This window comes from Eucalyptus grandis, chromosome 7, assembly GCF_016545825.1.
Source record: "Eucalyptus grandis isolate ANBG69807.140 chromosome 7, ASM1654582v1, whole genome shotgun sequence".
Lineage (NCBI taxonomy): Eukaryota > Viridiplantae > Streptophyta > Magnoliopsida > Myrtales > Myrtaceae > Eucalyptus > Eucalyptus grandis.
The window spans coordinates 17,863,914-17,877,160 of record NC_052618.1 but is presented as its reverse complement, the minus strand read 5'-3'; the positions used below and the strand labels follow the sequence as shown (position 1 = coordinate 17,877,160).

The 13,247-nt window shown below is 36.4% G+C and overlaps 1 protein-coding gene across 1 annotated transcript; it reads left to right on the top strand.

Annotated features, from left to right (window-relative positions):
• The first annotated feature begins 1,705 nt into the window (after positions 1-1,705).
• On the top strand, positions 1,706-12,028 carry LOC120295916 (disease resistance protein At4g27190-like). Its single transcript, XM_039317530.1, has 4 exons — positions 1,706-3,991; positions 7,759-8,347; positions 8,455-8,519; positions 11,270-12,028. The coding sequence occupies exons 1-4, from the start codon at positions 1,742-1,744 to the stop codon at positions 12,026-12,028; spliced, it is 3,663 nt and encodes a 1,220-aa protein (XP_039173464.1). The 5' UTR covers positions 1,706-1,741.
• Positions 12,029-13,247: the final 1,219 nt, after the last annotated feature.

Sequence of the window (13,247 nt, the reverse complement as noted above, 5' to 3'; positions counted from 1 at the left end):
ATCTCTCTATGGGCTTAGACAAGCTCCCCGAGCTTGGTTTGACAAGTTCAGCAGCTTTCTACTAGAATATGGGTTCTTTTGTAGCTCAACCGATCCTTCTTTGTTCATCCTACACACTAGCACAGACACAATCCTCCTACTGTTATATGTTGATGATATCATTCTAACTGGAAGTTCATCTCAAATACTCTCCAATCTTATTACTGCTCTACATCTTCAGTTTCATATGAAGGACCTTGGTTCACTCCATTATTTTCTTGGCATTGAAGTTCGCGTACTCAAAGACATTTGTTTCTCTCGTCAAGCCAAATATGCCTTTGATCTTCTCACCCGAGCCCATATGCTTGAGTCTAAACCAATTTCTACTCCCCTTTCGTTAAAACCAACTATATTGATCAATGACTCTATAGCTATATCTAATCCTGCAGAATATAGAAGTTTAGTTGGGGGTCTTCAGTACCTTACATTAACTCGACCAGACATTTCTTATGCCACAAATCTACTATGCCAGAAAATGAAGACACCTACGGTTGCAGATCTTCATAGACTAAAAAGGGTACTGAGATATGTTAAAGGTACAATCAGATATGGCTTATTCATTCACTCGCAAAGCACTATGAATCTCTATGGCTTCTCGGATGCTGACTGGGCAGGATGTGCTGAAACCAGACGATCAACAACGGGGTTTTGCACATATCTTGGTTCAAATCTTATCTCCTGGGCAGCAAAGAAGCAGCCTACTGTTAGTAGATCCTCTACAGAAGCTGAATACCGTGCTCTTGCATCAACTACCCTGATCTCACATGGATAAGCTTTGTTTTGCGAGATATAGGTTGCTTCCTTCCATCTCCTATTACTCTATACTTGTGATAATAAATCAGCTATCTCACTCAACTTGCTAATCCTATCTTACATGCTCGAACAAAGCATATTGAAGTAGATTTTCATTTTGTTCGAGAGAAGGTATCTTACGGGTCATTACGTGTCCAATATGTCCCAAGTCTTTACCAACTTGCTGATATCTTTACAAAACCTTTGACACGGGTAACACATTCCTATCTACGAGTCAAATTGGGAATCTGTGCTCTTCCCATTCCCAATTTGAGGGGGGATGTTAAGAAACAAAGCCAGAACAGAGAAGCTGATAAAGGAAGAGAAGCTGACCTGATGAAAACTGAGCAAGATAGAAGCAGAGGAATGAAGCTGACAAAAACAGAGCAAGCTCGGGTAAGCTGAAAACTGAGCTGGCAATCCTTGATCCAAGCTGAGCTGGCAATCCTCGTGAAGGATCTGGTTATACAACAGATTAAAACCAAGATCAGAAGCTGATCAAGCTACACGTGGCTAAGATTAATCGTTCTGTTAATAAGAGTTGTTAAATCTGTTGTAAAAGAAGTTGAAGAAGGAAAGCCTTAGTATAAAAAGGGCTGAGGAAAATGTAAAAGAGATGAGGGAGTATGAATTGATTGTTCGTGTACTGAAAAGGGAATCTCTTTGATCTGAGACTTCTCTCAAGTCTTCAATAAGAGATCTTGTTGTTAGTTTCTTCTTTTGATCTTCTTCATATCTTAGAGTTCTGTGAGATAGAACTAGAAGAAGGCTGAACAGATGTATGATGAAGCTTGCAGTTGATTGATTCAACAATTACAGTACACAGAAACTTTCTCACATACAGGTTATATTCTAGATTCTGTTTCTTCTCATTGTCGATAACAACAATAGCGTGGTCGGGATTTATGGGATGGGCGGGGTCGGCAAATCCACCCTATTGGCTGATGCCGAAAGGAGAATAAGGAAAGAGAAGTCATTTGATTGGGTTGCTAAGGCCGACGTGTCGGAAAATCAAGATGTAAAGAGGATTCAAGGAGAGATTGCGCATGCGTTGGACCTGGACATAAAGGATGTAGAGTACGTCAATTCGCGAGCAGAGCGTCTGCGGACGAGGCTGGAAGATGAGAAGAGGGCAAAAAAGAAGGTCCTCATAATACTGGACAACTTGTGGAAGGGGCTTGACTTAAAATCAGTGGGCATTCCTTGCAGACATGACAACAAAGTCATAGGATGCAAGTTATTATTGACGTCAAGATTTCAAGATGTTTTGCGAAGGGAAATGGGCTGCGACAGGGACTTCCGCCTTGAAGAGCTGAAGGACGAAGAGGCAAAAAGATTGTTTGAGGGGACGGTGGGAGACAAAGTTCATGATGACCCGTTCAAATCCTTGGTGGATGAAGCACTCCACAAATGTGCAGGTTTGCCTTTCCTCATTATTGCAATGGCGAATATTTTTAAAGACGCTGATTTTTATGAATGGAAGGATGTTTTGAGACAAATTGAGAAGTCTACAAACAAAGGAATTAGTGAGAGCATAAATAAGATGTTGCAGTTGAGTTATGACCGTTTCAAGGGGGAGGAGAGCGAGGAGGTGAAGTCACTGTTACGACTTTGTGTTGTTTATGGTGTCTCTAAGCCCTCTCTTGAAAACTTAGTGAGGTACAGTGCGGGTTCAAGGTTATTTCGAGAAGACAGCAGCATGGAAGAAGTTAGAAATAGGTTGCGTTCACTGATCCGAACCTTGAAAGCCTCCTCCCTTTTGTTAGTAGATGATGAAGATGTTGATGGTTTCAAGATACATGATTTGGTTCGTGGATTTGTTGCCTCGGTCACTTCAAGAGATGACCCTCTTTTCGTGTTGAAAGATAATGATAAGTCACTGACAGAGTTGCTGAGGGACAAACTCAAAAGTTGTACGGCGGTATGCTTTCCCTATGTTGACATGAAGGAGCTTCCTGAAGAGTTAGATTTCCCCGAAATGCGGATCTTTTTGTTGTTCACAAACAATGAATCTCTTAAGGTCCCAGATTCATATTTCAACTCTATGAGAAAGCTCATGGTCTTACATCTTTCTCAGGTGTCTGTCACTCATTCACCTTCGCCATTTCAATTCTTGGAGAACTTACACACTCTGTGTCTTGATGGTTGTTCATTAGAGAATGTAGCCATGATTGGCAAGCTAAAAGGGCTACATATTCTCAGCTTTGCGAACTCCAAAATTCAACAATTGCCAAAAGAAATTGGACAATTGGTAGATCTGAGGTTGTTAGACTTGAACCATTGCTCACGACTTAAGACAATTGAACCCGGTGTGCTTGGAAGTTTGATGAAATTGGAGGAGTTGTATATGGAGAATAGCTTTAACCAATGGAATGCCGTGGAGCAAAATCCACCAACTAATGCCGGGCTTATTGAGTTGAATAACATGAAGAATCTATGCACTCTGCACGCGTCCATTCGTGATCCAAGTGTGCTCCCAGAGGATCTAAACGTCAAGAAATTAACCACGTACAAAATCCATATAGGTGGTATGAGGCGCTGGCAAAGTCATAGAGGATCAAGCACATTGGAGCTTGAGTTGCATCCAACAAGTGATATTCTTCAGAAAGGATGCATACAAACTTTATTAGGCAAAACTGACGATCTATTTTTAGATGGATCAAATGGAATTGAGCAAAGTATTTGTACATTATCCCAAGAAGGCTTTCCAAAATTAAAGCATCTACACGTGAAGAACAATCCCTCTGTCCATTACGTCCTCCAATCGCCTTCCCACATAGATTTTAAGACGTTGGAGTTGTTAATTCTTGATAATCTCGTCAACTTGGAGCAGATATGCAACAACCATATCTCCTCCAACTCTTTCAATGCATTAAAAGAAGTACGAGTCGAAAGTTGTGATAAGATGGAAATTTTGTTTCCTCTTTCATTATTGAGAGAACTTCCACACCTTGAAGAGATCCGAGTTGCCATGTGCCAATTAATGCGGGAGATTGTAGCAGTTGATGATTGTCACAAAGTTGAGTTGCAAAATATGCATGTTTTGGAATTGCGTGACTTGCCAAATATGAAGAACTTTTTCACCACCACGACAGCTCCTTCAAGTAGTACATCAAATGACCAAGTTGTCGCTCAAGTTGCATTCTTCAATGGGCTACAGGTAACTTTCTATCAAATGAATATACAATTAAATAATCTTTTGCTCCTTTCCTAATTATATGTAAGATAGATTATACTCCTTACTCATTTTTTTTTCCTAATTACCTCATCTAGTCATGCCCTTCTCTGTAATTAGTTAAAGCAATCTCATGTTTCTCTTCATTGGGGAGAAGTCCAACTAATAGAATGAAATCCATGTTAATTTAGTTTGTGATAGAATTTGAGTTATTTTCAACTTACATGCTGCGAGTATATCTATATTAATAGGGTTTTATAAAGAAACATTGAAGGGAATTTTGGTATTAAAACAATTCCATTATAGCGTCATTTCATAATCTTGTAAAATGGATTCACCGATGGTTATTATCTGTAAAATACAATATTTAGATGACTTACAGTATAAATCAATGCGAAGAATGGGCAAGGGGATTGGATTTTCAAATAGTAGCAACGCTGCTAGTCTAATTAATGCATGTCCTTTCCATATCGTGTATTTCAATAAGCACTTGGTCACTGTATATGTCCTATTAGTATAAAAGTACACAATTTCAGTCATGTTCATGCTTGCAAGTCTACGAAATTATATAAAAGATATAGATATAATTGTAAGCACTTTTGGCATAACAAACATAGAAATTCAACCTGTTCTTATGTCTCGTAGTTATAGGCATTAGTGAGTGCCTTTCAGGCAAAACTACACGAAAGCCCCCACGAGATCCCCATGCTTATATAAATCATGGCGTATTGAACATAGCTATGTGATATTATCATCCAATGGTCCTTTTAAATAGCTAACTAGGGAGGCTATATGCATCATTAAACAAAAAATTTAGCCTTTCCAATGATTGTTTTATATGCTTGGGATATATTTGAAAGCCAACTAGATGTTTAGCTCTTTTCATGAAGTCAACCATATTATTAGTAATTTTTGTCTTGATCTCTGTTAAAATCATTGCGTTTTTTTCCTCATTTTTCTTTATTTATTTTGGGAATTTCCCACCAATTTTGGTGCATTCGGAGGCCAAAGGATGATTTAACTAAAGCAGATACAAAAGAATTGTAACATTATCGCAAAAAATTACATGAAATGCAAATGGTAAAGTGCCCACAGGGTTGACATCCGCAATAAAATCGAAGCTGACCAAACTCATGTAATACTTAAAAGTTAGGAGTAAAGGTATTTTCCCCTCAAAGTTCATAAGTGGGATGGGTAATTTCCCCGTAATTTTTATGTTCTTTTGTAGGTAATTGAATGTTATATTGATGTAAATTAGCATCGTACAAGAATGAGGAAAAATGCAAGAGTGTTAAAATTAAATAGTGAAATTGCGGAGAAAGAGAGGAGGATAAAGCAATTAATAATGAGTAGCTTGTTGAGAGAGGAGTTCTAAGATTGTCGTATAGGCAATTTGAAATACATGCAAATCAACTCTAATGTTAGTGTCATTGACAAATTTCATCGATAAAATGATAGCATTTTATTTTTCATGAAGTTAAGTATAACTTTGACGTAAATCAAGGGAATGTACATAGATTTGGTCCCTAATAGAGTAGAACCTTGATTATCATACTTAACTGAAAAATAACTCATGAATTCTATGTTAAGTGGTGAAAAATCATTGTAATTTTCCCGCTTTCTTCAATCAAAATTTGGGCTTAATTTTATTAATTAATTCTCCTAATTCAGTTTTTTTTTTTTTTTTTTGGCTCAATTCTAAACTACCGCATGTGCTTCGTTCCTTTATTATGGTCAAAATCATGCTCTTGATTGGTGAAAGATTAAAATGAAAAGATTTTCAAGTGAATACTTGGTTTGAAGCATAATTCCAAGGTGTAGTCAAGGCTCGAGCGTATGAAATGGCAATTAAGATATAAGAGAGACATTCAAAATAAAAATAATTAATGATCTTGTATAATAAGCTTTTATCACCTAGAAATCTGACTTAGAAAATTTCTCAAGCACTATGTAATTAAGAATTTATGAATATGAGGTTGATAGTTTAGATTATCACAACAAAAATTAACGGCATTTAATTGAAATTGAGGCTGTTTATATAAAGTTGATTAAATTGGTTACTGTTAGTAAGAGAAGTAAACTATGGATAAGCAGCGGTCCAATTAAGGAAAATGCACAGCTCTTTTGTACAACAAAAATTGCTCATAGCCTTTTAGTTGACTAGACATGATTGCCCTATTATAGTGATGTAATAAAAATTCGTGGAAATTTAAGTTGTCATAATAGATTTATGAAGTAAGTTCGAGTATGGATGTTTGTGGACTACTGTGCACACATTGTCTACAACACGCATGGATGGCCAACACGTGTCATCTCGCTCTTCTGTATTTTTGGGTTCTCTCTCTTTCCATCCGAAAGTTGTTCAGCATCGCGAGAGGGCCTGCATCTTTTCTCGCTCCGACTCACCACGCGCTGAAGGGCTAAGGACCAGATATGCTTGCCCACAACCGTAGCCACGCTCATCTGCCACCATCATGACCAGCCACAACTCGCCTCCCTCGACGTCCCCATCGCGGGTTCAACCCTTGCACTTGGTCCCTTGCGGACTAGGCACAAATTCTATCTCTATCTGTTTCGCTCACGAACACGGCGCGACCAACAAGCTTGGTGCTAAGCATAAGCTTTGGTCGCGCCTTCCTGAGATTGATTCTTCGGTGATGTGAAGAGGGAGGATAAGAATTTGGTAAAATGAAACAAAGAAAAAGATAATATAATGTGCTGTGTGTTTAGTTATTCGTCCTGCAGTCAGTGAGTGTAAGGATCGCAATAGACTATCCACACCCAGATAGTTAATATTAGGAATAGGAGGTACCATTATTTGTGAGAAGATACAAATTATAGGACAATTATTAAAGACGAACTCCTCACCTCATTGGATAAAAATTAAAAAAACTTTATTGGATCTTATTGGATAAATTAAAATATTTCACACATAAATTGATTGGGTCTAGATAAGCCCAATTGGGCTCAGGTAGGTGGCCTGGGCATAAAAAATGAAGTTACTTGCAGAAACTAAACTTTTATAGTAGTAATTTTCCCTTGTGAAGTAATAAATTACTTTTCAAAATTGCTAAATTTCCTTAGGTAGGTAGTGAAATAGGCATACCTTCCGTAATTAAGGTCTTATAGTAGACTAATCTACTTCTTGTGATTGCAATCTCATTGGTCACTTATTGCAATGATATATTTTCCTTTGTCAGTAAATTGCATGTCTTTCATAATCACGGTCACTCTTCTATAGTTTTTTTTTTTTTTTTTTATTGTAGTAATCTCCATTGCGAGATAGTACAGTTTTTTCTAGCAATCATCCAATAAAATGAGTAATACATTATCAATATAGTAATGTAACCTAAGGGGAGTAGTGTACCTTATAGGAAGTAATTTACCTTAATGTACTTCCTTTCGCTTTGTGGATCATAAATTTTTGTAGTCATTAGCAAAATGAATGACTGCTATTTCTTGGTGACCATAATTTCCCTTATCGTTAGTAAATTACAAACAAAATCTAATTGTAATAACATCCATGAGTATATTAAATAAAAAATGAAGTTTATTAGTTGTCTTTCGAAGTCATAAATACCTTTCTAGATTGTAAATCAGCTTTCGTTTATCATAAATTTTTGTAATAAAAAATTATCCTAAAGTTTGTGAAGTTTCTTTCGCAACCATTTGAATAACCTGCTATATTACGTAAGGATTTTTGCCTGCTTTTTGCAATTGTAAATGCTATTGTTGATGGGTCTGTCCATTAGGTTTCCATCCCATCCTTGGAGTCCTTGAAAATGGTTGGACTTCCCAATCTGGAAAATATATGGACCGATGAATCTCCATCAGGGCTGAGCAATCTCCAATTTCTTGAGGTGTCTTCGTGCAAATCTCTCTCAAAAGTTATCAACTCTAGGTCACTAGTAAAACTACGCAAGTTACACACTCTAACGGTAGAAGTTTGCATTTCAGTGCAAGAAATTTTTGACCTTGATGGAGTAGGCACCAATGAAAATATTGAGACTCTCTCCGAGTTAAACACCATTTATATAAAGGGATTACCAGGCTTGAGGCGTATATGGAGCAAGAATCCTTGTGGAATTGTGAGATTCCATAATTTGAAGAAATTATGGGTGGATGGTTGTAACAATCTCAGGTTTCTGTTTTCCCCATCCATGGTTCAATCTCTTGCACAATTGAGAGAACTAGAGGTATGGTATTGCAAGAAGATGGAGGCTATCATTATGGAGGAAGAAGGGTCGAGAATAGAAATATCAGAAAATCTAGTATTTCCGATGTTAACCAAGTTACTATTTGTTCGTCTAGAAAGTTTGACGTGCTTCTCTCGTAGAAAGTGTAAGATTTTTTTTTTTTGGTTTTATCATTGAAGATCCTCTTAGATTAATTCATCCCTACAATGCAAAAGATGACATTCTTTTCATCTAATGAAAAGTTGATGACAGATATATCAAAAGCTCGAGGAGAGGACATCATCAACTCGCGCTCTACTGTCCTCTTCAATCAAGAGGTATGTGATTAACGCTACATCAAAATCTTAAATATAACAAAAATATGATGGAGTGAAATGCTTGGCATCAATTTTGTGTGTTATAGCACTTTAGATATTTACATGCTGTGCATTTCAAGTTGCCCCATGCCACTACAAATAAAAGGCAAGTTTCAATTCACGCCAATAAGAGTTGGATCAATCACATTAAATTATTAAGAAATTAGAAAAAATATATATATGCATATAAACATTTATTATTCCAGCCAGCTAAATAATTAAAATTTACAAATAATTAGTTATACTGGAGACAAAGAAGTATCGCCGAAGCCCCCCTCTGGTTAAAATTGATTGCATTCCATATAATCACTGCACCATAGAATCTGTATAAGTAAAAGTAGAGTTTCTATTCAAATCGTGATTTTAAATTGAAATGAAAATTTTAAAGTAGAGTCACTGTATATAAAAAAGTTGGATAATTATTCTTTAATGAACTCAATGTTAACTCTCAAATTGTGGGATTAAAATCACTCCTCGTAGCTATATTGTAAAAGATTTTGCGATATAGTCATTCAACTTTACTCCTGGTATCTATACAGTAAAAGATAGTCGGGTCGGTGAACTTTGATTTAATCACCTAAGGCAATAAAAATTCATTTCTTTATAATTCATGCACTTTGACCAAAAATCCGAAATTTTCCGGGAAACTATCGATGTGGTAGAGACACGTCCAATTTTCTAATCATGCTACTGTTTTCATGTCATCACTAAATCAGCACCTTATTCGAAAATCTATATAAATATATTATTACAGAGTACTCTTCATTAATATTCTTAGTGACTATCACTTAAAACATTTGATTTGCAAGATGGTCGTGCTTCTTGCAATTCAAACTTTTCATGTACTTTCCGCTCATCTTGCTCCTAATGAGAATACCTTAGCAAGGGAACTCTTCCTATTATATATTTTTACTGATGAGTTTTGTAATTTTCTCTTAATATTACAATAATGTTATATTTTATATATAAATCACACTATGCCATATAAAAATGACTATTAGGAATTTTATTTAATGTTATGAAATCCCTATTTTTTACATAATACGAGTTAATTTTCTTTTTTCTTTTTTTTTCCTTCCTTTTTCAATGACCACAGGCAAGCTTCGCCTTGTCAAGATTGGGCGAGCCGCAAGCTCGCCGACCTTGATGGAGCTTAGGCTCGCCTAGACTAGTGAGCCTCGAGATCACCAGCCTTGGTTGAGCTCAAGCTCACCTAGATCTGGTGAGCTGCGAGCTCACCGACCTCCACGGAGCTCGAGCTAGCTTGGATCGCCAAGCCTCGAGCTCATTGGCCCGGTCAAGCTTGGGCTTGCCTAGATTTGATGAGCCTTGATCCTAGGCAGGCCGTGAGCTCATCAGAGTCGATGGAGATCGAGCTGGCGAGCTCGAGCTAGCTTGGATCAACTGAGCCTCGAGCTCGCTTGGCCATGTCTTGGCCAGTCGCTGGGATGCCAACTGTCACCAAGGTGCTTGGCCAGGAGAGGAAGAAAGAGGAAGAAGGGAAAAAAATAATAAAAAAGAAGAAAAATTCAAAAATTCAAAAATAATTAAAATTTTGTTTTTTTAAAATTATTTTTATAAGAATAAACCTTTCATTAACCAAGGATCCTAAGACTAGAAAAATGTTTTAGAAAATGTTTTCGAGTTCTTTTAAAGGGGAAATCATTTTCCTAATTTAAGCATTGGTAGGAAACGGAAAACATTTCTAGTTGATTAAGAAAATATTTTCCATCGAATCATTTTTTAAGCAAATTAAATGCTGGAAAATGAGAAAAATATTTTCCTAGAAAAGGTTTTTCGTGAAACAGTCCACACCCAAGCGATCCCATTTTTCATTTTGTTTTAGTGTAACTTTTTAATTGGTTTAGAGTGATAAAGTATTAAATAAAAATAATTGATACTGACTTTAAATGGAAGTAATGATGTCCTTGACATATTTCTTGTGTATTTCAGAGATATTAAAGATTATAACTTCATAAATTGTAATATTATTTGTATCGCACATGTTTAATTTTAATAGATTAATAAAATTAAAAGAAACCTAAGGGGATGACATAGACAGTATGGGGATCAATACACTAATTTTGAAGCTAAACTTGTCCAAAATGAAACATGAAACTACTTTTAGTAAACTGAAAAATGGAAAATTGCTAATATGGACAGATCAACTGTGATTATTTATTGATTACTTTATTGAAGTAGCATAATTATCGTGGAGAAACAACACAAGCAACCATGGCACAATTACACAAGCAACTGTGTCAAAATTAAGCAAATTGTCCTTTTTTTGTTTTCAAATATCTCATGATGCCTTCTAAACTGTCGTTAAAAAATATGGTAGACTAATATATGTCAAAACATAAACAAAAGAGCTTTGTTTGTCTTATTGTATTGTGTGGTCTGTCGAATCTTTGGCATGACCTTTGCAAGATGAGGATGCATTCATCTAAAAAGACGACCACAATCGATAGACCAAGATTGTTAGGACCACCACTTCTTCCATGTGTTTCGTGGCATCTCGTAATTTTTCTTTGCCACAATTAAGAAACTCGAACATATTGAACGAGATTAGTTGCCTTTTTAATCTCAATCTCTCCATTGTTTACTTTGTAATGCTAACACTCTTCCTCAAGCAACCTAATCTATATGTAACAGAACTTTATGAACTATTAATTTAACATAATCAATAATTTCGTGAGCGAATAATACAGGTTGCATTTCCTAGCTTGGAGACATTAGAAATTCGTTGCTTGGATAATATTGAGATAATATGGGACAATCGAGTTGCTGGGGAGTCTTTCCACAAACTAAAATCGCTCAATGTTTGTGGATGTGATAAGATAGTGAACATTGTTCCTTCTTGCATTCTTGGATGGCTCAGGAGCCTGGAAAGTTTGTTGGTAAGATCATGTGGTTCGCTGGAAGTTGTTTTCAAACTTCAATCACTGAATCCTCTAGGTGGACATCTTGTTGCTCCTTTTCCGTTAAAAAATCTAGGGTTATATGAATTACTAGAGCTAAAGTGTGTATGGGATGAGGAACTCCACAATCAAGTCAAATTCCACTATCTCCGTTCTGTTACCATTTCTGGATGCAAGAGCCTCACCTTTCTATTTCCTGCGTTAGTAGCAATACATCTAACCCAACTTGAGGAGTTGGAGATCTATGAATGTGGCATTGTGGAACTCATCAAGAAGGAAGTACATGTTCCTAGGGATGTGTTCCCAAGGTTAACCTCCCTCAAGCTTGAGCATCTTGCAGAACTAAAGTGCATCTACACCAAAATACGTGCTTTACGTTGGCTAGCATTGAAGACCTTGAAGGTGCATGGTTGTAACAAAGCGGAGATACTTTTTTCACAACTTGAGAATGAGATGCCACTTCATAAACAACCTTTGTTCTTGATAGAAAAGGTACGACTCAAGATTATTTGTTTTGCTTCGATGGTGAATATTGAAAGTGATGATTAAGTCCCAACTAAGCATCCAATATGAGTAGCTAGACATATGAAGATGTAAATTGTATGACTCCCTTGGAGTCCATAGAACTATTACAACATGGTAATATTGTGTGTTCTTCAAATATTGAATGAACATTTTTGTCAATGTCTGATGTAATGAATAACCGTTGATTTAAAGCAAAGGTTTAGGCTAATTCTGATGGTTTAACTCCCTCTTAACTATCATGAAGATTTAAAATACATGATATGTAGTGTGATGTTACCAACGCGCAAGCGTGTTATCTACTTTGGACTTTGGAAAGGTAACTGATTTTATGCTAAAAAAGTAAAGATGTCACTTTTTTGTTGACATTAATCTTTGAAATTTTGTGCAATTGTGATTATAATTGATGGAGAAGTTATTTTCACCAGGTATGCATCGATAGAAATGGGAATGTAGGGATTTGCTTGAGTTCAAATATGGGTACAAATCAAATATAAAAGATATGAATCTTTTAGTTGATAATGTCTATTGCATGAGGGTGCATTTCCTTCGTTGAATCACATGAGACTCAACATCTTAAGATGTAGTTATTGTACAAGATTGTAGGGTTTATACCATAACACACCAATCCTCTTTTATCTAAGGTGGTTGTAGATCTTTATTTGACTAATTTTTCAGGGCGCATTCCCAAATCTGCAAGAGTTGAAATTGGATTTATCCGAACGAATGGAGATATGGCATGGGCATTTTTACGATGGAGAATTCTTCTGCAAGCTTAGAGTTCTTGAGCTTCATCATTTCTCAAAGGAATTCGCGATATCCACATGTCGTTTTATTCGAGCTTAGCCAACTTGGAAAAACTTGTTGTATGCAGATCTTACCAAGAAGAGCTGAGCATCAATATAGAAACCATAGAAGTGCCAAGTCATGAGCGAGAAGTAAGATTGCCTTTTTCAAGAAATTTTCAACATTTGAAGACCCTGGAAGTGTTGGATTGTGATGGATTATCTCCATATATAATATTACCCTTTGCAAGATTTTTTCAACACCTCAAGACTCTAGATATGTCATATTGTGGTGGGGTGTCCAATGTATTCACTTTGACAGTAGCTAGAAATTTGGTGGAACTCACAAAATTAAGGATAAGTAACTGTAAAATGTTGGTAGAACTCATTTGTGACAAGGAAGGTGAGGAGGGGCTTGTGGTGGCTTTCAATCAACTGAAGTATATGGAGCTTGATAGGTT

What these genes read in the sequence shown, in the direction of transcription:
- LOC120295916 (XM_039317530.1), top strand. Translation starts at nt 1,742, where the DNA reads ATGGGCGGGGTCGGCAAATCCACCCTATTGGCTGATGCCGAAAGGAGA. An exon ending in CATTCTTCAATGGGCTACAG is followed by an intron (nt 3,992 to 7,758) that starts GTAACTTTCTAT and finishes TCTGTCCATTAG; the next exon opens with GTTTCCATCCCATCCTTGGA. An exon ending in CTGTCCTCTTCAATCAAGAG is followed by an intron (nt 8,520 to 11,269) that starts GTATGTGATTAA and finishes CGAATAATACAG; the next exon opens with GTTGCATTTCCTAGCTTGGA.